The sequence below is a fragment of the Panthera uncia genome, chromosome A2 (genome assembly GCF_023721935.1).
Source record: "Panthera uncia isolate 11264 chromosome A2, Puncia_PCG_1.0, whole genome shotgun sequence".
Lineage (NCBI taxonomy): Eukaryota > Metazoa > Chordata > Mammalia > Carnivora > Felidae > Panthera > Panthera uncia.
The window spans coordinates 130,656,837-130,682,071 of NC_064816.1; the positions used below are offsets into that span (position 1 = coordinate 130,656,837).

At 35.8% G+C, this 25,235-nt stretch overlaps 1 protein-coding gene across 1 annotated transcript in view; it reads left to right on the plus strand.

Annotated features, from left to right (window-relative positions):
• CFTR (CF transmembrane conductance regulator) overlaps nt 1–25,235 on the plus strand; it is a 182,189-nt gene that overhangs the window by 139,835 nt on the left and 17,119 nt on the right. The window contains exons 22-23 of the mRNA XM_049641727.1: nt 1,132–1,386; nt 17,010–17,165. Coding sequence (XP_049497684.1) covers nt 1,132–1,386; nt 17,010–17,165 — 411 coding nt within the window. The remainder of the gene's footprint in view (nt 1–1,131; nt 1,387–17,009; nt 17,166–25,235) is intronic.

Consider the following 25,235-nt stretch of genomic DNA (forward strand, 5'->3'; position numbering starts at 1 on the left):
TCTCTGCCTCTTTCCCACTCACACTTTATCTCTCTCTCTCTCAAAAATCACTAAACATTAAAAATAAATAGATAAATAAATAAATAAATAAATAAATAAAATTATATTCCAAATTCCAATCATAACTATTCAGCAGAATGTGTTCTTGTTAAAGAATTAAGCTAAGCACCTTTAAAAATAGTTGAGCTCTTTCATTTCCGTGCACATTAAAGGTATATGTATTAAATAGGCTTATAAAGCAAATGTGTACTTAATTTCAAACACAACTTTTATATGCAATGACATTTTGCTCAGCAGTGGATATTGATCTGGAGGTTATTTAGATTTAAAATGTAATTATTTAACTACAAATATAGGACAAGGACTTAAATTTATTTGAAGATTATTGTGAAGTCATTCAAAATTTACTAAGCATCAAGGATTCATTGCCACCCAGCTGACTTACAGAATTGTAGATAGGTTTTTTTTTAAAGTTCATTTATTTATTTTGAGAGAGAGAGAGAGCACACATGCAAGGAAGGGGCAGAGAGAGAGGGAGAGAAAATCCCAAGCAGGCTCCATGCTGTTAGCGTGAAGCCCGATATGGAGCTTGATCCCACAAACCATGAGCTCATGACCAGAGCCAAATTTAAGAGTCAGATGCCTAACCAGCTGAGCCACCCAGGCACCCCTAAAATTGTAGATAGTTTTTAAGGCCGTTTGAGAGAAAGGCAAGAATCTTTAGTAGTGGTTTTGAGGTGTGGAACATTTTATCATAATATACCAGTTATACAAGAGTGTGCAGTGTTGCTCATAGTTGAAGAAAAAAATTTCCCTCTTGACATCATCTATTCCTTTGAGTATAGTTGGGCTATTTATGTGTGGCTTGCATAACTGAGAATTAAAGACTCACAAAAATAAACAGGTCTATACAGAGCCCATTTATATAAATCCTATTTAATTCTCTTTGGTTAAGCTTTTAATTATATCCAATTATTTCCTGTTAGTTCATTGAAAAACCTTCTGACAAATAACCAAGTGACGACGGTCGGGCATCACATCTTACATGTTATTTTTTAAGGAAACATCACACTAATTATGGCATTGCCTGCAGTTATTAAACAAAAATGAAACATTGCTATTTCATTTCAGATGCGATCTGTGAGCCGAGTCTTCAAGTTTATTGACATGCCTACAGAAGAAAGTAAACCACCTAGCAAGCCATTCAAACCATCCAAGGACATCCCGCTCTCAAAAGTTATGATTACTGAGAATCAGCATGTGAGGAAAGATGACATCTGGCCCTCAGGGGGCCAAATGACAGTCAAAGACCTTACAGCAAAGTATACAGATGGTGGAAATGCCATATTAGAGAACATTTCCTTCTCAATAAGTCCTGGCCAGAGGGTAAGATTTCAACATTGCTTGCTTTGTTAGACCTGTGTTCAGTAAGTAAATCTCAGTAGCCTAGACCAATGTGTTAGTAAAATCCATTGGTAGCATTATTATTATAGACTAGGGACAATATTGAACATACATATTTCAAGTTATTGTTTACGAAGTCCTTATTTTTTAATCTGATAATTTAGTTTGCAGAGGTCAGAAATGATATAGTTGGTTCATTTTAAATGTGATTCTACTTGTAGAATAGGTAATTGATTGCTAGGTTACTAACCAAAAGAATCCATTAAATAAACCAAAATTATGCCATGTTTTAGATTTGGCCTCTTGAAACTATCTTCCATTTCAGGTAAGAGAAATATTTTGTTGTTGACTCTAATTTCTTTGTAAATTTTACCTAATATAACTCTGTCAAACAGGTGGTACTTTCTAAATTAGCTTTGTTCAGTTTATTTGTTTATTTGGAATCTTAATCAAGGTATGGATTATTTCAATTTTTTCCCAATATTTACCAAGAAAAAATTATTTACTAAACAACTGTTTTATTATTTAATAAGCAAAAATAACCATGCATTATTTTGAATTGTTTCTTATAGATTTCAGCCCTGGACTGACCACATGGATGGTATTCAAATACACCAATTCTAGAATTAATTCTAGGTGAAAGGGACAGTCATTCTTCCTAAATTCTGTGTCCTATAAATGTGGTTTTATATTTTATATTTCAAAGTTCTTATTCTGGGCTGCTCCATAAATCTAGACAGGATTATTCCTTTGTTTTATTTTTTAAAATTGAGATAGAATACAATAGAGCCACTTCCCTTTTTTTTTTTTTAAGAGAAAGAGAGCATGAATAGAGGAGGGGAAAGAGAGAGAGAGAGAGAGAGAGAAAGAATCTTAAGCAGGCTCCACACTTAGCATGGAGCCTGATGTTGGGCTCCATTCCATGACCCTGGGATCATGACCTGAGTTGAGACCAAAAGTTGGATGCTCAACTGACTGAGCCATCCAGGCACCCTATAGAGCCACTTCTAATGAAAACTGAATTTTAAACTTTCTCTCTTTGTGGCTTAATATCAAATAGAATTTTTTTTATTTGTTGAGATAATGGTTTCTAAACTTTGTTAGGCCACTATCAGTGTCATCAACATAGGAACAGACTCTTATCACTTGCTTTTTGCCCATGGGTTTAGGAATATTTCATATTTGACACATTGGAAAAAGTTCTACTAAATGTAGAGTGAGCAAAATGTTCCTGTATACCATGCTAAATGGCTTGAAATGGCACACCAGAAATTTTGACTCCCTTTTTTAATTTTACAGTTAGTATCAATAAATTCACATACTACTAAAATTAGCTCTTTATTATAATTTTTGCCGATCAAGAATGGGACTTGTTTTTTTTTTTCTTTTTGTTGAGAGAAAACAGTTTTTTTAAGTTTTTATTTTAATTCCAGTTAGTTAACATACAGTGCAATATTAGTTTCAGGTGTACAATATAGTGATTCAACACTTCTTTGCATCACCCAGTGCTCATCACAAGTGCACTCCTTAATCCCCATCACCTATTTAACACATCCCGCTGCCACCCCCCTTCTGGTAACCATCAGCTTGTTCTCTGGAGTTAAGAGTCTGCTTTTTGGCTTCTCTCCCTCTTTTTTTTCCCCCTTTGCTCACTTGGTGTTTCTTAAATTCCATATATGAGTGAAATCATATGGTATTTGTCTTTCTCTGACTTAGTTCGCTTAGCATAATACTCTCTAGTTCCATCCAATTCATTGAAAATGGCAAGATTTCATTACTTTTTATGGCTGAATAATATTCCATTGTGTGTGTGCATGTGTGCGTGTGTATGTGTGTGTGTGTGTGTGTACACATACATACCACATCTTCCTGATCCATTCATTAGTTGATAGGCACTTGGGTTGCTTCTATATCTTGGTTATTGCAAATAATGCTTCTATAAACATAGAGGTTCATGTATCCCTTTGAATTAGTGGTTTTGTATTCTTTGAGTAAATACCCAGTAGCATGATTGCTGGATCATAGGGTAGTTCTATTTTTAACTTTTTCAGGAACCTCCATACTGTTTGCCAAAGTAGCTGCACCAGTTCCCACCAACATTGCAAGAATGTTCCCCTTTCTCCACATCCTCGCCAACACCTGTTGTTTCTTGTTGATTTTAGCCATTCTGACATGTGTGAGGTAATATCTTGTTGTAGTTTTGATTAGTAATTCCCTGATGAGGAGTTACAGCGAGCATCTTTTCATGTGTCTATAAGCCACCTGGATGTCTTCTTTGGAGAAAGAAATGTCTGTTTGTGTCTTCTGCCCATTTTTTAACATTTATTTATTTTCTGAGAGAGAGAGAGACAGAGCGTTAGTGGGGGAGGAGCAGAGAGAGAGAGGTAGATACAGAATCTGAAGCAGGCTCTAGGCTCTGAGTTGTTAGCACAGAGCCTGATGCAGTGCTCGAACCCACAAACTGTGAGATCATGACCTGAGCCGAAGTCAGGTGCTTAACCAACTGAGCCACCCAGGCACCCTTCTTCTGCCCATTTTTAAATTGGATTATTCATTTTTTGGGTGTTAAGTTTAGAAGCTCTTTATGTATTTTAGATACTAACCCTTTATGATATGTCATTTACAAATATCTTCTCCCACACTGTAGGTTGACTTTTAGTTTTATTGATTGTTTCCTTCGCTGTTCAGAAGCTTTTTTATGTTGAGGTAGTCCTCATAGTTTATTTTTCCCTTGCCTCAGGAGACACCTAGAAAGAAGTTGCTATAGCTGATATCGAAGAGGCTACTGTCTGTGCTCTCTTCTAGGATTTTTATGGTTTCAGGTCTCACATGTAGGTCTTGCATCCATTTTGAATTTATTTTTGTGTGTGGATGGTGTAAGAAAATGGGCTAGTTTCTTTCTTTTGCATGTTGCTGTCCAGTTTTCCCAGTACCATTTATTGAAGAGGCTGTCTTTATCCCATTGGATATTCTTTCCTGCCTTGTCGAAGATTAAGTGATATAGTTGTGGGTTCATTTCTGGGTTCCCTATTCTGTTCCATTGATTTATGTGTCTCTTTTTGTGCCTATACTGTACTGTTTTGATCACTACAGGTTTGTAATATAACTTGAAGTCCAGAATTTTGATGCCTCCAGCTTTGCTTTTCTTTTTCAAGGTTGCTTTGGCTATTCAGCGTCTTTTGTGGTTTCATATAAATTTTAAGATTGTTTGTTCTAACTCTGTGAAAAAGGCTGTTGGTATTTTAATAGGGATTGCATTAAATGTGTAGATTGCTTTGGGTGGTAAAGACATTTTAACTATATTCATTCTTCCATGAGCATGGAAGTTCTTTCCATTTGTTCATGTCATCTTAAATTTTTTTCATCAGTGTTTTATAGTTTTCAGAGTAGAGGTCCTTCACCTCTTTGATTAGGTTTATTCCTAGGTGTCTTATTATTTTTGGTGCAGTGGTAAATGGGATTGTTTTTTTAATTTCACTTTCTGGTGTTTCATTATTGGTGTATAGAAATGCAACAGATTTCTGTACATTGATTTTGTATCCTGTGACCTTACTGAATTTGTTTATAAGTTCCAGCAGTTTTTAGGTGGAGTCTTTTGTATTTTCTATATAGAAAATATCATCCATCATGTCATCTGCAAATAGTGGAAGTTTTATAGCTTCCTTACCAATCTGGATGCTTATTATTTATTTTTGTTTTTTGATTGCTGTGGCTAGGACTGCCAGTACAATGTCAATAAAAGTGGTTAAGAGTGGAAGGGTAGATATCATTGTCTTGTTCCTGACCTTAGGGGAACAGATCTCAGTGTTTCCCCATTAAGGATGATGTTAGCTATGGGTTTTTCATATATTGCCTTTATTATATTGAGGCATGTTCCCTCTAAACCTCTTTAGAAGAGGTTTTTTTTTTTTTATCATGAATGGATATTGTACTTTGTCAAATGCCTTTTCTGTGTCTATTGAAATAATCATATGGTTCTTACCCTTTCTCTTAAAGGATCATTGTTGATTGATGTTGATTAATTGGCAAATATTGAACCACCCTTGCAACCCAGGAATAAATCCCACTTGATCATGTTGAATGTTTTTTTAATGTATCAATGTATTATTGAATTTGGTTTGCTAATATTTTGTTGAAGATTTTTACATCTATGTATATCAGTGATATTGGCCTATAGCTCTCTTTTTTATGGTGACTTTTGGGTGTTTGTATATGTGTGTGTGTGTCCTTATCTGGTTTTGGTATCAGGATAATGGTGGCCTCATAGAATAAATTTGGACATTTTTCTTCCTTTTCTATTTTTGGAATAGGCTGAAAAGAATAGGTATTAATTCCTCCTTAAAAGTTGGTAAAATTCACCTATAAAGTCATTTGGTCCTGGACTTTTGTTTGTTGAGAGTTTTTGATTACTGATTCAATTTCTTTGTTGGTTATCAGTCTGTTCAAATTTTTTGTTTCGTCGTGTTTCAGTTTTGGTAATATGTATGTTTTTAGAAATTTATCCATCTCTCTTAGGTTGTCCAGTTTGTTGGCATATAGTTTTTCATAATATTCTCTTATAATTGTTTGTATTTCTGTGGTGTTGGTTGTTATTTCTCCTCTCTCATTTGTGATTTTAGAGGAAAAACAGTTTTAAATCAACATAAATGGAAAAATTAGGTTTTAGATAGAATTTGTCCCTTATATTAGAATGAGGCTGTTTACATTGTTTAAAGTTATGCTTTGGAACTATGTAAAATTAATTATTTGCCTTTGTTACTCCCTTGCATTGAGAAAACATGTAATTAAGTAGTTTCTTTTGCCTTGCACATTAGTGAATGCCACAGGCAGCTGAGGATGTCCTTGGGATCACTGGGATAGGTTCCAAAAGTGATGTCCAGTTATAAACAATAGCAGCAAATAGGTTGATATAAACCAGGGTGAAAAGTCTTGGTAAATTACTTCCTTTTTCTCCTCCTGACATCCTCCCATCCCTTTGCTTTCCTGATGCTCAATTGCCCATTAAATTAAATTAACCAAGTCCTAGTAGAGCAACAGAATTTACAGAGTCCTCATTCCTGTAGGTAGTTTCCTTGATGTGAGAGTAATAATAAGAGCTGCTCTAAAGTTAGGAAGAAGCAGTATGTTTAGGCATTTCATATTCTCTGAACCTTTATATAGAAAATAGGCCATATGTGTTTAGTAACTATTCTTTGCCAGGAATGGTAGGTCTTTGGAAAAATTAAAAATTACTTACATAAGGCTTTGGATATTGCCATTCAAAGAGTGAAACTAATGTTTATCAAGTGTTTATAATGTCCCAAACACCATTTAAAGACATTTATTTGCTATCACATTCAATATTATTATAATTCCAAAGGTAGATATTATTACCCTCTTTGTATAATGGAAGAAACTGAAGTCCAATTAAGTGAGTGAGTTAGAAAGGATCTTTAAATCCAAATCTGTCTGACTTCGTAGTTCTTTTTCACCTGCTTCCCTTAAAAGAAGAAAAAGGAAGAACCAAAGGAGAAGAAGAGGAGAGAAAAAGAGATATCTGCCCCAGAAAATGACCATCTAAAAGGGGAAATGCAAGGTCCACTAAGAACTGAGGCAGGTCACTGTGAAGCTAAAAAAGCTTAAGTTTCAGAGAACTTCACTTGTCTGAGCTCCTTCCAAAGCCCTATACCTAATTTTATATTTATAATTCTAAAATATTTATTCCTAGAAAGAACTACTCCTCCATATTTTATAAACTTCAGGTTCTAAAAATCCTTGTTATACCCTTGAATAAAAGATACATAGGTAAAATTCTAAGGTAAAGAGAAAGGAGTTACTGTCAGTTGGCTGGGAGTTGGGCTATTTAGGGAAAGTTTTCTATAAGAAGTGGCATTTAGAAGGAGACTTTGAGACTTGAACTGTGTATTTGAACAAGCAAGGGTGAGTAAAAAAGGGTGCTATAGGCAGAGAGAATAATACAAGCATGGGGCAAGTACAGAAAACAATGACTGATTCAGTCAGAATGGGGGATGCATAAAGGATGAAATGGAAGACAGGATTGAAGCAAGATGATGGAAATTACGAATCTTGAGAGCTGAAGCAATAAAGGAAGTTGAAGACTTGGAAGATCCTACTCAGGTTTGCTACTAAATGATTTTTGGTCATCTTCAAGAAAGCAGTTTCTCGAAGTGTTGTTCCCTGGACCAGCATCATCTGCATCAGTTGAAAACTTGCGAAAAAATGCATATTCTGAGCCCCACTCAATCCTACTGAATAAAAACTCTGAGTATAGGGACAATGGTCTTTATCACTGATGGATTCCCTTCCAAGCATGAGAGCCCAATTTAAGAGAGCCATTAGGTGTAGAGAAATAAGAGTAGAAGTTCAACTGCAAAGGGTTAGGGAATGGGTGAGTACTGAAGTGAGGAGTTATGTAGAACACCAACGTTGGTGGTGAAAAGAGATAGCTGGAACAACTGTATAAGAGGATGGCTCTCTGGAAGAATTTGCCTTTTCACTGTAGAGGAGTATGGTTTTTGTTTTTGTGTTTGTTTTGTTTTGTTTTTGTTTTGTGAGAAGGAAAGCAGATAAGTGGAGTTAAAGAGAACTATTGGGCAGAGTTGGGAAAATGAAGGTGTTCATGTTATACAACCTTGGTCTTTTAAGTCAGTTATAAGGCAAAATCATGGGAGTCAAGTAGTGTCCATCCTGTAACTTTGTTCTTCAGTATTGTGTTGGTTATTCAGGGTCTTTTGCATTTCCATACAAACTTTAGAATCGGTTTGTCAGATCCACAAAATAACTTGCTTTTTTATTTTGATTGGGATTGCACTGACTCTATAGACCAAATTGGGAAGAACTGATATCTTGACAATATTGAGTCTTCCTTTTCATGAACATGGACCATCTCTCTATTTACTTAATTTTTCTTTGATTTCATTCATCAGAGTTTTATCATTTTCCTCATCTAGATCTTGTACATATTTTCTTATGTTTATTCTAAGTATTTTGTTTTGGGAAGTGCTAATGTAAATGGTAATGTGTTCTTAATTTCAAATTCCTCTTGTTCATTGCTGGTATTTAGGAAAGCAATTGACTTTTGTAGAAGAACTCTGTATCCTACAAGTTTTCTTTAATTACTTATCAGTTCCAGGAGTTTTATTCCTGATTTAGATTTTCTACATGGATGATAGTCATCTGTGAACAAAGACAATTTTATTTCTTTCTTCCCAGTCTGTATGCCTTTCATTTCCTTTTCTTGTCTTAATGCATTATCTAGGATTTCCAGTATTATGTTGAAAAGGAGTTTTGAGAAGGGGCATCCTTGCCTTGTTCCTGACCTGTGCAGGAAGTCTTTGAGTTTCTCACCCTTACAAGTGATGTTAACTATAGGGTTTTGTAGATGTTTTTATCAAGTTAAAGAAGTTCCCCTCTTTCCTAGTTTTCTGAGAGTTTTTAACTAGGAATTAGCATTGGATCTTGTCAAATGAATTCTGCATCTATTGTTATAATCGTGTGATTTTTCTTAGCCCATTGATATGATGGATTATATTAATTCATTTTTGAATTTTGAACCAACCTTGTATATCTAGAATAAATCCTACTTGGTCGTGGCGTCTAATCTCTTTACACGTTGTTGGATTTGATTTGGTAATATTTTGCTGAAGATTTTTGGTTCTATGTACATGAGAAATGTTGATATTTAATGTCTTTGATGGCTTTGGTATTATTTTAATGTTGGCCTCATAGAATAGTTAGAAGTATTCCCTCTGCTTCTATCTCCTGGAAGAAACTGTAGAGGATTGGTAGAATTTTGACTTTAAATATTTGGTTGAATTCACCAGCGAATCTATCTGGACTTGGAGGTTTCTGAATTGGAAGGTTTTTAATTGTTGATACAATTTCTTTAAAAGATATGTACCTATTTACATTGTCCATTTCTTCTGGCATAAGTTTTGAAAGATTGTATCTTTCAAGGAATTGGTCTGTTTCATCTAGATTATCAAACTGGTGGTCATATAGTTGTTCATAGTATTCCTTTATTATTCTCTTACCATGGGGTATATAGTGATGTTCCCTCTTGCAATTGTAATGTTAGTAATTGGTGTCAACTCTCGTATTTTCTTAGTTAGCCTGGCTAGAAGGTTATTAGTTTTATTGATCTTTTCAAAGTACCTGTTTTCATTGATTTTCTCTACTAATTTCCTGTTTTCAATTAGTTGATTTTGCTCTAATTTTTATTATTTCTCTTCTGCTTCCTTTGAACTTAATTTGCTCTTTTTTTCCTAGTTTCCTAAGGTAGAAACTTAGGTAGTTGATTTTAGATATTTCTTCTCTTCTAATGTATGCATTTAGTGCTATAAATTTCTCTCTGTGCTTCTTTTACTGCATGACACAGGATGGCTAGTGTGACCTGGAGTTGGGTATTTTCCTTCCCTAGATCAGTTGGGTTCTAATAAAAAGCCCAGTCGTTAGACTCTGGTAAAATAGTTTCTCTTGAGGGAGGGCTTGTGAAGAAAAGAATTCTCTAATGCTCAGGAGTACTGCAAAATTGTTGCTTTCCCCCTTCTCTTGCTGGAGGCACGAAAGGATTGTTCTGTATTTTTTACTGTGAGATAGTAAAACTGGTTGGGCCCCTGGAGCTAATTCTCACAAAAGTCTGGGGCCCTTCTACAAATGTCCTCTTCTGGATGTTTTTACTCTCATACTTGTCTACACTGAGCCTCCAGTAATTCTTTAGTTACAGCCTAGGGTTTTTCAGTCTGATTCTGGTTTCTGCAGAGGTTTCTGATCATGGTTTCTTTTCTAGTAAATTGTGATTTTCTGTGTCTGTCTGTCTCTTCATTTATGACGGCTACAGTTTGTTGTATGTCTTCACTCTCTAATAGATGTAAGAAGGCTTTTGATTCTTCAGTTTGCTTAGCTTTTTACTTGTTTTTAGGCCAGAGTGATGATGTTCAAGTTCCTTATATTTTGGACCAGAAACCAGAAGTCCTGTTTTTCATCTTTTAATCCCTTTGCTTAGAATATGTTAAATGCTTCCATGAATGAATAGCTTACACCTACTTCTAGGTCATATGATTGATTAAAGTAGGAACTGATTCTTAAAATGTTATTCTGAGCAGCTCTCTTTAAGATTGTTATTTCTGCTGCCTTGCCCTTAGAACCTATAACAGCATGTTGCAAACTATAACAAGATGCCTCAAACATACTTCTTGCATGCTGAATTAAGAAGACTCAAATTCAGTATACTATTTTGACTGTCCAAAAGTTCTGCAAGATCAGCTGTGGTCTAATTCATCTTCTTGAAAAAAAAATTTGGAAAGGACTTAAATGGGCATTTCTTGTTTAATTTGTAATGGAATTCAGCATTCGTGGTTAGATGGTGTGCCTGAGTCCATTTGGGATTCTATTACAAGATATCTTGGGCTGGGTGGCTTATAAACAACACACGTTTATTTCTCACACTTCTAGAGTCTGGGAAGTCCAAGATCATGGTGCCAGAAAATTCATTGTCTAGTGAGAACCCACTTCCTCATAGATGTCTGTCTTGTCATTGTAACCTCATATGGTAGAAGGGGTGAGGGAGCTTCCTGGGGTTTCTTTATAAGGGCATTAATCTCATTCATGAGGGTTCCACCCTCATGACCTAACCACCTCCCAAAGTCCTCACATTGGAGGTTAGGATTTCAACATATGAATGTGGGAGAAACACAAATATTATGCCCATAGCATGATGAAATATTTCAAAAATCAAAATTTTAAGCAGAAAAGTTATTCAGTCTTCATATTAAAGCACTTTGTCCATAACATTTATTTTATGGAAGAGATGTTCTATTATCTTCTTTGCTCTTAATTTAGGCCTTTACTTCATAGAGCCTGTACTTTAAATTTTATTTTCAATGCGTGAGAAATATAGCAGATATTTCACAACCTTTACTTTGATTATAAAAAACAAACAAATTTTCTTTTTTTTAGGTTTATTTATTTATTTTGAGAGAATGAGAAAGTGAGAGAGAGAGAGAGAGAGAGCAGGGGAGAGGCAGAGAGAGAGAGGGGGAGAGAGAATCCCAAACAGGCTCCACACCATCAAGACAGAGCCTGATGTAGGACTGTCTCACAACCATGAGATCATGACTTGGGCCAAAGTCAGGAGTTGGATGCTTAACCGACTGAGCCACCCAGGCACCCCTAAAACTATTTTTCTTTTTAATCTCAAATAGTTGTTGTCTTGAAAGCTTTTGACTTTTTGCCTGAATTTTAATATCTAGATTACCTTCCCCCAATGAGAAAACTCTTTGTTTTTTCCTTTTCTGTTCTTCTCAAAATGCAGGCTGGGATTCTAATTTGGAGCCACGTCCTTCATGATAAACATAGACTTATGAAAATGCCTTAGATGGTATTTTGTGTCTATCACAGTACTGGACAGTCCCCTGGTTACACAGCTATTTAATAGTACTTCAAGATCTATTCTTTTGGGTGAGCTTACCTGCATTCTTTATTTGTAGCCTCTTCAAAATACTGCGATGCCAGAAGCAGTTAAATCAGTATAAAGGGTTCAGATCATAGCAGCATTAACACTTAAATGTCTATTTGATTTTTTAAACACATATAGCATTCCATCTTGATAAAAATTGGTATTGAGTAACTGAATCATTTAGTAGTTTATCCTGGAGTTATGAGGAGCATATTCTCAAGAACTTATTTTATTAAGAATTATATTTTATTAATAGTAAACATAAAAGGTGCATTTATTATCACTTTGTGGATCTACATTTTATTTTGTTTGGTATCATGATTTCTGGAGACCACAAGGAGATGAAAAATAATTATAGCAGGTTTCAATATATTGCAGTAGTAGTCTAGTGAATCAGGTACTCTGAAAAGAATGTACTTAGATTGTTTTATTCATGGTGCAATGAAGTTACAGTTAGTACCAAATTCAACATTATTTAGCTCTCCACATAATATGTTGATTTGTCTTGATCCAAAATTCGCAGAAAGGAAGTTCACTGAAGTTACTAGAAGTCACTGACTTGGAATTAGGATATACCTTAAAATCTCATTTGCAGGAAGTACTCTGACCCTATTCAACAGATCACTGAGAAGCCTGGAAAAACAAATCCCGGAAAGGAATTATTATGTGCCAATTATATAAACAAAAAGACTTTGTTAAGTATGGACCAATAAGATTCTTTGCAGTTAAAAACATGTCAGACACAATGCAATATCGGCAGTTCAATAATACAAAAGAAGCAGAGAAAAGCTAAAAACTTTAAAGCTAAACATAAGATTTACACATTGCCTCTCAATTTACTCCTATACCTACATAAAAACTGAGTTTTCTAAAAATTTCAATATGTGCTGTTTGAAAGAGAACGTGGTCATTTATCTCAGTTATTAGAACCTTGACTAATCATATGGGGTTCTGGACCTCAAGGTACTTTTTGTAAAAAACTCGTGATAACACTCTATTATTATTTTTCTATTTATTTTTTTAAAGTTTTTATTTAAATTCCAGTTAGCTAACATAGAGTTTAATGTTAACTTCAGAGGTACAATATAGTGGTTCATCACTTCCATACAACACCCCGTGCTCGTCACAAGTACACTCCTTAATCACTGTCACCTATTTTCCCATCCCCCCACCCACCTCCTCTCTGGTAACCATCAGTTTGTTTCTATAGTTAAGACTGTTTCTTGTTTGCCTCTCTCTTGTTTGCCTCTTTCTTGTTTCTGTTTGCCTCTCTCTTTTTTTCCCTTTGCTCGTTTTATTTTGTTTCTTAAATTCCACATATGAGTGAAATCCTATGGTATTTGTCCTTCTCTGACTGACTTAGTTTACTTAGCATGATACTCTAGCTCCATCCATGTCATTGAAAATAACAAGATTTCATTCTTTTTTATGGCTGAGTCATATTCCATTATGTATGTATGTATGTATGCATGTTTGTATCTATGTATGTATATACTTATACCACATCTTCCTTATCCATTCATCAGTTGTTGAACACTTGGGCTATTCCCATAATTTGGCTATTGTTGCTATAAACATAATGTTGCTATAAACATCAGGGTGTATGTATCCCTTTGAACTAGCGTTTTTGTATTCCTTGGGTAAATACCTAGTAGTGTGATAGCTGGACTGTAGGGTAGCTCTAGTTTTAACTTTCTGAGGAACCTCCATACTGTTTTCCACAGTGGAAAGTTTACCACAGTGCAAGTGCAAGACAGTTCCCCTTTCTTCACACTGTCACCAAAAACTGTTGTTTCTTGTGTTACTGATTTTAGCCATTCTGACAGGTGTGAGGTGATATCTCATTGTAGTTTTGATTTGTATTTCCCTGATGATGAGCAATGAACATTTTTTCATGTGTCTGTTGGCCATCTGGATGTCTTCTTTGGAGAAAAGTCTATTCATGTCTTCCCATTTTTAGTTGCATTATTCATTTTTTGGATGTTAAGTTTTAAAAGTTCTTTAGATATTTTAAATACAAACCCTTTATGAGATATGTCATTTACAAATATCTTCTCCTACCCTGTAGGTTGCCTTTTAGTTTTATTGATTATTTCCTCTACTGTTCAGGAGTTTTTTATGTTGATGTCATTCCAAGAGTTTATCTTTGCTTTTGTTTCCTTTGCACCTGGAAACGTATCTAGAAAAAAGTTGCTATGGCCGATGTCAAAGAGGTTATTGCCTGTGCTCTCTTATAGGATTTTATGGTTTCAGGTCTCACATGTAGGCCTTACATCCATTTTGAATTTATTTTTGTGTATGGTATAAGAAAGTGGTCCAGTTTCTTTCTTTTGCATGTTGCTGTCCAGTTTTCCCAGCACCATTTGTTGAAGAGACTGTCTTTTTACCATTGGGTATTCTTTCCTGCTTTGTTGAAGATTAACTGACCAGATAGTTGTGGGTTACTTCTGGGTTTCCTATTCCGTTTCACTGATTTATGTGTCTCTTTTTGTGCCAATACCATACTGTTTTGATCACTACAGCTTTGTAATATAACTGAAGTCCAGAATTGCGATGCCTCCAGCTTTGCTTTTCTTTTTCAAGGTTGCTTTGGCTATTTGGTTTGTGTGTGTGTGTGTGTGTGTGTGTGTGTGTGTGTGTGGTTTCATGCAAATTTTAGGATTGTTTGTTCTAACTCCATGAAAAAGACTGTTGGTATTTTGATAGGGATTGCATTAAATGTGTAGATTGCTTTGGGTGCTATAGACATTTTAACAATATTTGTTCTTCCAACCCATGAGCATGGAATGTCTTTCCATTTGTTTGTGTCATCTTAAATTTCTCTCATCAGTGTTTTATACTTTTCAGAGTAGAGGTCCTTCACCTCTTTGGTTAGGTTTACTCCTAAGTATCTTATTATTTGGGGTGCAATTGTAAATGATATTATTTTCTTAATTTCTCTTTCTAGTGTTTCAGTATTGGTGCATAGAAATGCAACAGATTTCTGTACATTGATTTTGTATCCTGTAACTTTACTAAATTCGTGTGTCAGATCTAGCAATTTTTTGGTGGATTCTTTTGGGTTTTCTATATAGACTGTCATGTCATCTGCAAATAGAGAAATTTTTACTCCTCCCTTGCCAGTCTGAATGCCTTTTATTTCTTTTTGTTGTCTGATTAAATTTGTGATATGACTTTAAAGTAAATCACTTTCTCTTATTGAACTTCCCTTCCCCCATGCCTCATCTATACAAAGCATATTCAGATTGCTTATAAAAGTTTTACTGTTGTGTTTCAAAAATGATGACATATTATGAATATGTTTGTAAATCATGGGCTGATTCAGAAATGGAGGTGTGCATATGAAATTTCACAAGATTTTTAATTAAGAGTTGATCTTGTAATTCACCAAAATTAACTAAATTTGTTTTCTTGTTAGATCAACTAAATAAGTTTGTCTATTCATCTGCCTTCTCTCCCTCCTTCTTCCTTTTCCTCTCTTCCTTCCTCCCTTCTTTCCATCCATCCATCCATCCATCCATCCATCCAACCAATCCATGTGTCTATTTATCCATTCATTCATCCTTCCACCTGATTGTCCCTCAGTGAATCCAAACAAGTATTTATTGAGAATTTTATGTGAACCCATCACATTGGAAGGTGCTGAGAATTCAATGGAAACACAGACCACCCTGTGCTTATTAAACTTAAATTCTTGGTGTTAACACAAGTAATAACCAAGAAAAAAATAGGTAAAATATTACTGATTCTGATTAGCAGTATGAAGAACCTCAAAAGGGTGTTGTGTATAGATTGTGGTTTATCTTATTTTCTCAGTTGTCTCAGATAACAAGCATTTGTGAAAGTCTCATTACAGAGCTCTTATGAACAAAAGACATGGTGTCATTATTGTTTACCAATTTATCCCAATTGCCTAGTTTATTACCAGATTCTTAATAAGTATTCAGAAAGTTATTACTGCAGATTGTTATAAGCTCTAAAGTATTCTTTGTGGTCCATGAACTGGTTCTGGTTTATAAGCTGTTTGGGGTCTCTGATAAGTATAGGAATTGAGAGTAAGCATGTAGAAATTCATTTTTATTATCTTTTCTTTTTTAAAGTACTGATTTGCAATGGACTAGATACAAAAAAACAAAACTTTCCTTTGCCACAGATAGTATAAAAAGCATTACTGTAAAAGACCATTGGCCCAGCTGTCCTATAAAAAATAGTTAAATGATAAGAGAAAGAGAAATCAAATAAAAGGAAAGGAGTGTACATTTATTCAGTGCTACTAAATGTCAGGCTGTTACTCAGTATTCAGTTAATTACTGCAGTAATGTTCTATCCCACTTAAAGCATCTTCTTCCAAGTGCTGGATCTAAGCCCACGTGGAACACAGACTTGAGGTCCCTGTGGGCTACCTGAAGCACCTGATCTCCCCTTGCAATGCCTGGAGTTCTCACTTCTGTTTTATGCTTTTACAGCCTTTTAGTAACAAGAATAGTTGTTTTCTTAATATCCTTTTTGCTTCTCTAGATTCTCTTCCTGCCAGTCAGCATAGATGTAAGAATGCAATCTGACAGCTGTCCAAGTGCCTATGCACTGAATGGCAAGGTTCAGCCTGCCCTCTCTGGGAACATAGAGCTCACTGAACTTATTCTTGTTTATGGTCAGGCCTAAACTTGTGCTTCCTTTATGAGGGGAAGTATCTATGTGTTAGAACTATTTCAGATTCACTCATTTTCAAGCTCATATTCATTCAGGAACTGGATCAAACTATATAGGTCCCTGCTTTTGGCTTAAGGCCATCCTTAGAAATGGTATGCATTAGGACACTGTATGTTTGTTTTCCTTGATGCAAAATGGGCGATTTTTCACCTTTTTGCCATTAATAAAGGTCAGTGATAAATGAAAGGTCCAGAATGAAGAGTCCAATTCCATATGGCCAGTTTCTATATTCTCCTCCAGGGTTGCTCTGCCTAAGATCAATATTGGTCAGAACTGAGAGTGTACAGAAAGCTTTGAATGAATAAGTTGAAATCTTCCCCTGGTAATGTTAAAAAAAAAAAACTGTTCTGATATTTTTTATTGACGCATAATACCAGGTAACATTTCTGGTATGGTACCTGTATGTCACAGGAGTAATTCTATCCCTCTTGTTTTCTAGGTGGGCCTCTTGGGAAGAACTGGATCAGGGAAGAGTACTTTGTTATCGGCTCTTTTGAGACTGCTGAACACTGAAGGAGAAATCCAAATAGATGGTGTGTCTTGGTATTCGATACCTTTGCAAGAGTGGAGGAAAGCCTTTGGGGTGATCCCCCAGGTAAGTCAGAATGACTTGGTCAAGAAAGAAAAGTGGTTAAATAGATATTTTTTAGCATTATTTGACCCTTCAACTCAAGATGATCACATTTTCTTGTAAAAGTATTTTTATTTATTGCTGTCTTTTTTACCGCAATGTAGCCTTTTCATGGGGAAAAAGAAAACCATCTCTGAAAGTTTGGAACTCTATGCCATATAGTTATTGAACTATTAATAGTTTTGATAGTGTCTCCCAGAAGATGCAATCCATGGTGGGAGCCTGGGACTTCATCTTTAATCAGCTTTTTCCCCCTCCTTCAGTGGTCTGAGCTCCAAGTTAGCCATCACAGCAGGCTGAGAAATGCTTTTCAAGATATAAATTATGCTGCTGCTGGAGGAAGAAGCACTTGGAAGCAGCAAGGAGTGGAACTGAAAATAGAAAGTGTAGTGATTGGTTTTTGTTCTTTGGATAAAATGAACCATGTCAGATTAATCTGTAGCTATTTTTTTTTAAATGTCACTCTTTGATTTCGGTCACAAAGGATCTCTGGATTCACTGGCTTGGTTGCATTCTATCCGTGTCATTGTACAAGAGGATTTCTTACATATGAGAGAAATAGCAGCCGTTCTAGTTTAAAATGATCTCAGTGGAAACCAAGGAATGTCTTTACTGAAGCAGAATCTGAAAGGCATGTGTTGCATTTCTACTGGTATTTGCCTTCTTTTCTGTGGGCATTATTCACTGCTTTAGTTACCACATTGCTCCTTTTGTCCTAATAGTATAAATCCATTCTACTAGCACATTCTAACAATTGTCTACTTTTAACACAAAATTAAAATTCCAGGAGCATCTCCAGGTAGATTGACTATAAATCTAGCCTGGGAAAAAAGCTTGAGGTAATCTTGATGGATTACCTCAGTGGAATATTTGCTTTTCTCAACTAATGAGGCACTAAATATTGTAACTGCTAGACTGATGTTTTTAATTTTTTTGTCTAGACTTTGCCATATTGCCAGAAGCTGATTCCTGGTGGAACTTTTCAAAAGCAATATTGTTTTTTCAGACCAAAAAAAAAAAAAAAAAAAAAAGATTGTCAGATGGCCTAAAGATAAACACTGGGAATATGAGCATCCCAAGGTGATAACCTTAGGCAAGAGAGCGATGTTGAAGAACACAGGATAGAATCTGGTTGTCCAAGAAGCGTTGCCGTTCATTTGACTCTGAGTCTCCTGGTCCCATTTTTAATTGCAGTAGTGAAGCTTTTGTTTTGCTGTCATTCTTATTCATACAAATTGACTCTAAAAATTAATTCCAGTGGAATCCTTTAGTTTATCTGCCATTTTGATAGATTTTTTTAAAAATATGTATGTTCTGTTTAGGAACCTAAATATGCAAGACCTGGAGGGAAACCATGTGAACCAGAGTTATGAAAATTCTTTATCTTGCCTTTCTGCTAAAGTAAATCTTTCAAACCTGCTTTTTTTCATTTTCCCTCTTCTATGGCTTGAAGCTTCATAAAATAATATAAATTGAACAAAAAATACTTTGGGATCCGCCTTCAAAAATGTGTGATCATGTTAATGTGGGTGCATCTCATTAGATTATAACCCTGGTTTCTGGGACTGTCTCCTAGTATCACAGGGATATCTGTAGAAAAATGTACTATTTTTTCTACAGTGACATCTTGAGAATATTGAGTGCCCAAGAAAGAGAGGGCAAACTCCTCATACCTTTTTAATATCCAAACTAGAAGATGCTTTTGTTTTCCTAACTTTGCTTTAGAAGTTCAAATTAAGTAATTTTTTCTTCTTTGCCTACAATTTGATCTTTAAAAAGAAAGAAGGAAGGAAGAAGTGATTAAAAATCCAAGAAGAGCTGTTGGGGTGCCTGGATGGCTCAGTCAGTTAAGTGTCTGACTCTTGATTTTGGCTCAGGTCATGGTCTCAAGGTTTCGTGGATTCTAGCCCTTCATCGGGCTCTGTGCTGATGGCACAGAGCCTGCTTCAGATACTCTCTTTATCCTTCTTTCTGTTCACCTCCCCCATTCACATTCTCTCTCTCTCTCAAAATAAATAAATAAACCTAAAACAAAATCTGAGAAGAACTGGTTTTGTTTGCCTTTCTACTTTTCTTCATTCCATACTTCTGACTTTGCAAGAGCATCTCTGTCATGGAGACATCAGATCTCTCTGGGTCAGTCACTTCTTTTTAGTCACATGAAACAGGACCTTTGAACAAAAAACGTTTTGTCCCCATCATAGTAATCCTGAGACATCAGCTATGGAATCACAAGATGTCATTAGTTTGGGCAAGTTCTTGCTCTGTGTTTGTGTGTGTGTGCATGTGGGTGTACACATGTGTGCGCATATGTGTGCATTCTCTCCTATAGCTTGAAAGCAATCTTTGAAAATGCACCAGCCTAGAGACAAAGGTACTGTGTACATTTCAAGGTGGAGCCTTCTTTAATTTGTTTCATTTTACCTGTGAGTTCTGGGGACATGGAGAGGAAGCACTGAAGCCTATAGTCAGAGCCCCATTGCCTTAGACAAATCGAACACTGAGACTTGAAATTGTTTATCAGCCTGGAACTTTGCTAAGTACTTTATTCTTGAAAGACAGAAAAAAATAATTTTTAACGTATTTGCAAGCTTCAGTTACAACTTTGAAAGACTGCAAGCTCTTCCGAGCAAATAATTAGGGCTATACTTGCAAGACCACATAACCTGAAAATAATCCATGCGCACATGACTTCCACCATGGAACATCTTTTGCTGTGAAGGATATCAGATAGGGCCAAAACATGTATCTGTAGATCTGAGCAATGAAATTGGGAGTGCAGCAGCAGTTCTCATTCAGTTTAATAGTAATTAACAATTTAATAATTAGTTGTGAAATTCCCATATGCTTAAATTATAGCATAATATCATTCTATATACTATAAATTCTACAGTTATGTGAAAAGTATTGAGGTCCCAATCCCACCTATGAGCTTTCAATGAGAAGCTCAAAACTGAACTCATTGCCATAAGTCAGATCAAAAGAAGAAACCAAACTAATAAACCAAAGAAAGTTGATTAAATATAGTTATGAGTCAAGGTAGGCTTGTTCAGGGAGTACTGTGAGTAATTATGAGAGTGAATACAGTTGTAAGCCCTGTTATTGCTGCTTCCACCATGTCATTGTATCCTTCCTTATTTCTCCTCCTCTTCTCTTCTTTGTGTCTGTCCATTTTATGTTGCACACAAAGTAACCTTTTATTTTATTTTATTATTTTTTAATTTTATTTTTTTAATTTACATCCAAGTTAGTTAGCATATAGTGCAACAATGATTTCAGGAGTAGATTCCTTAATGCCCCTTACCCATTTAGCCCGTACCGCCTCCCAGGACCCCTCTAGTAACCCTCTGTTTGTTCTCCATATTTAAGAGTCTCTTATGTTTTGTCCCCCTCCCTGTTTTTATATTATTTTTGCTTCCCTTCCCTTGTGTTCATCTATTCTGTGTCTTAAAGTCCTTGTATGAGTGAAGTCATATGATATTTGTCTTTCTCTAATTTGCTTAGCATTATACCTTCTAGTTCCATCCACGTAGCTGCAAATGGCAAGATTTCATTCTTTTTGATTGCTGAGTAATACTCCATTGTATATATATACCACATCTTCTTTATCCATTCATCCATTGATAGACATTTGGGCTCTTTCCATACTTTGGCTATTGTTGATAGTGCTGCTATAAACATTGGGGTGCATATGTCCCTTCAAAACAGCATACCTGTATCCTTTGGATAAAGGGTAGTTCTATTTTTAATTTTTTGAGGAACCTCTGTACTGTTTTCCAGAGGGGCTGCACCAGTGTGCATTCCCACCAGCAGTGCAAAAGAGATCCTCTTTCTCTGCACCCTCGCCAACATCTGTTGTTGCCTGAGTTGTTAATGTTAGCCATTCTGACAGGTGTGAGGTGGTATCTCATTGTGATTTTGATTTGTATTTCCCTGATGATGAGTGGTGTTGAGCATTTTTTCATGTGTTGGCCATCTGGATGTCTTCTTTGGAGAAGTGTCTCTTCATGTCTTTTGCCCATTTCTTCACTGGATTATTGGTTTTTTAGGTGTTGAGTTTGATCAGTTCTTTATAGATTTTGGATACTAACCCTTTATCTGATATGTCATTTGCAAATATCTTCTCCCATTCCACAAATTAACCTTTTAAGTACAATGTTCCAGTTTTGTGATTCACCAAACCAAAAACCTACTAGGCCACTCCTCCACTGAATAAGGTCCAGATTCTTACATCCATGGTTTAGGTCCCTGACAGTTAGGTCCTGACCCAACCTTTCCGGTCACATCCACCACTCTTCACACCTAGGCACCTCTCAGTTTCAGACAAACTGGACTTACTGTTCCATGAAAGATACCTTACTTTTCTCTCATTTCATCTGTTTATGCACTTCCTCTGTCTGAGACGGTCTTCCTTCACCATAGTTATGTTGGTCTCTCAAATGCAAATCTGTCAAATGGCCTTTTCTGACCCCCTCCCTTCCCCCATAACCGTGACTCAAACCCCAGCTCTCCATCCCCACATCTTAAACCCAGATGGGATCTAGGACTTTGTTTATAAGTCTCTCCTGGCACTTTCCATTGTCTTGTGTTAGAATTATCTGTGTATTTGCTTAATTTCCAGTTAGTATTATAAATACTGTGTATACATTCTAGTTAAGGAAGCAAGATTTAAACACAAAATCATCAACAACCAGGGCACCTGAGTGGCTCAGTCTGTTGAGTGTCCAACTCTTGATTTTGGCTCAGGTCATGATCTCATTGTTTGTGAGACTGACAGCACAGAGCCTGCTTGGGATTCTCTTTCTCCCTCTCTCTCTGCCCCTCTCCTGCTCTCTCTCTCTCTCTCTGAAAAATACTAAACTAAAAAAACCCATCAACAATCAAAGAAGATAAGCAAAAATAATATAATAGAAATGGTGAATAAAACATAGATTTTTTTCCTTAAAGATTTTTCTGTCTCTTATATAGCATATACAATAGCTTACATGTTAGGCACTTAATATACATTGTCTTGTGCAGAATCACCAAATTCTTGGCTTATTTTACAAGAGACTGTGGTTCTGTCAGTATCTGAATTTTACTAGCTATTGTAAGCTTAGGCAAGTTATTTGATTTCTCTGAGCTTTAGTTTCCTTGTCTATAAAATGAATATAATTTTAGGTTATTACCTACCTACCTATATTCATTAGGTTTTCATGAATATAAAATGAGTAAAGTAACAAGTATTAAGACTACACCCTGGCACATAGTAAGTGCAATACATTGTGTTGTGGTAATGGTAATTATTATTTACAGTTCCTTGAGGACAGGGATCGTGTCTCCTTCATTTTTGTATTAGATTAGAAATATGCTCGAGGAATGAATAAATGAGTATGGGCAGTTTCCCAGAGCAGTGATAATTAAGATGGGTCATAATGGGCCATACACTCATTTTAGGGTTTTAGAAAGGTTAGGGACGGGGAATTATGGAAAGGATATTCCAGGATCCCAGACAGATAAGGATATTATGAACAAACACAAAGAAGAGGACTAGAAAGAGTTGGGTCATAAAGGGCAGGGGAGGTCATGTGTTAGGCAGTATTAGAGGGAGGAGGGAAAGATTTGGTAAGTACTGAAATGGCCCAGTAAGGAATGCATTGAAGAGGATGGTAAGGGTTGGCAGAAGGGTGCACTGCTGCTGGCAGCATGTGGAGAACGGACTTCCAGGAGGCAGCATGGGAGGCAGGGAGATGGGCTGAGAAACTCTCCAACTGTGATGTGGTAAGAGCCTCGATTGTGGTGAAGAGACAATGGGGGTGAAGTGCTGAATTCAAGGGAGAAGAGAAGGGGTGCTTGGATGGCTCAGTAGGTGAAGCATATGACTCTTGATCTTAGGGTCCTGAGTTTGAGCCCATCTTGGGGGTAAAGTTTGCTTAGAAAAAAAGAAAAAGGGGTGCCTGGGTGACTCAGTTAAGTGCCCGACTTCAGCTCAGGTCATGATCTCACAGTTAGTGGGTTCAATCCCTGCATGGGGCTCTGTGCTGACAGCTCAGAGCCTGGAGCCTGCTTTGGTTTCTATGTCTCCCTCTCTCTGCCCTTCCCCCACTCAGTCTGTCTCTCTCTCTCTCTCTCTCTCTCTCCCCCCCCCAAAAAATAAATAGACATAAAGTTTTTTTAAAAAAGAAAAAGAAGAGAAAATTAACTAGTATGGATATTACTACAACACAACTTTACTGTTTCTGAGCCTAAAAATTTGAAATTTTTAACAATTTTGTCAGACCTGGAAATCATTTTTTAAAATTCTGTCTCTAAAAAAAGTGTATACTGGAAAGTTGTAGTATAAAAGGTTGTGAAACATGAAATGACTTTACAGGAAACAAATATTTGAACATCTTACATGCAGTCATTTACATATAAATAAATGATATGTACATTAACATTATAAAATTATTCTCTATTGTAAATCTTGGACATTTTTGACTAATAAATATTTCATTCACCTTGTTCTCATTAATAGATATTCTTAAAAGCCAAACAACATTTATTTTTAAACATTCTATAATACAACCTTAGAATCTTGATTTGTTCAAGTTGGATGGATTTGTATTGTACAGATTCAACTTATAATACAATCTTGCAGACATTTCTAGAAGGTAAGATCACAGCCACTGTGATGCTTAGAAGCATTGGAGCCACATTTTAATAAAATTATATACGTATAGATGTTATATGTATATATAAACATATATATACACAGTGCTGTTTTGTTTTGGCCATAAATATATATATATATATAGCACTGTGTACATAAACAGGATAAGGAGTCATTCCTCCTGCTTATTTAATTTATGCTATATTCAATAGCCGTGAAAGTCAAACTGCTCTTTTGTTTTTCATTGATATCCAAGATTAAATCATACTGCCTGCTGCAGTGATATGTGACCAGCTCTGAGCACCCCACGTAGGCTCAGCTGTCTGCACTGAGTTGAGGAGTTGAGGAATCAGCTTCAGGAAAGAGATTAGTCAGTTCGTGAACAATGGTTCTCTCTTTATTCTTCCTTGAGTCCCAGGAATTGCTCTTTATGCCATACATACCTGACATTAAATAAATATCAAATATTTGCACATCCTCATTTTCCTATTGGTGAACAGTTTCTTAAAAGAGAGGATCATTGTGATTTTTGGTTTCAGGTCTATTTTTTGCTATACAATACGTCTGTGTCACCTTGGCCACGCCACATCACTTCTCAGGGCCTTGGCTGTTTCATTTGTAAACCAGGGAAGAGGACATAAGTGACCTCCAAGGACCTCTCAGCTTTAGAGATGCCTTTGTGGAAACTTCAAACAGTTTAGAAAACAGAACTAAGACACCTGCTGGTGCCCCTGACCAGCAGAGGAAGAGATACTATTTATAAGACAGGAATGAAATGTTTAGTGAATTGTGTGAAATTTAATTCTAACTGAACCAGTCTATTCAGTTGATTTTTTTAAATTAAAATTAAAGCATTACTTGAATGCTAGACAATAAACTGTAAACAAAAGACCTACAGAATTTCAGAGTAGTATCAGATCCCTACATCTAAGACTTTGGCTTTCCACATTTTTCCAATTTCCACAGTTTTCTTCCTTCACAATTTTGAACATATATCTATTTTAAATAAAATTAACATGTAGCATATTGCTATATGCTTGATAAGTATTAATATAAACTATTAAGCTATTATGAGAAAAAGTTAGGCATATAATTTCTCAAGCAATTATATGGAAAGACCAAAGTTTTAATGGGTAGTTAGTATTATTACTTTAATGAGTATAGGTGGTAGTAACTCATCTTCTGAAATGAAGAAAAATAATATGTTGAGCAATGTTTTTCTGTTTTTTTACTTTTTATTCCCATATCAGCCCATTTATTCATTCAGGCAGCATTTATTGAGCACATGCTAGATATAATGCCTGTTTGCTAGGATACACAGTAAATTTATGGTATAGGAGAAGAAATGCTCATTAAAAGCAAAAGCTCGAGGTGTCTGAGTGGCTCAGTCAGTTGAGCATCCA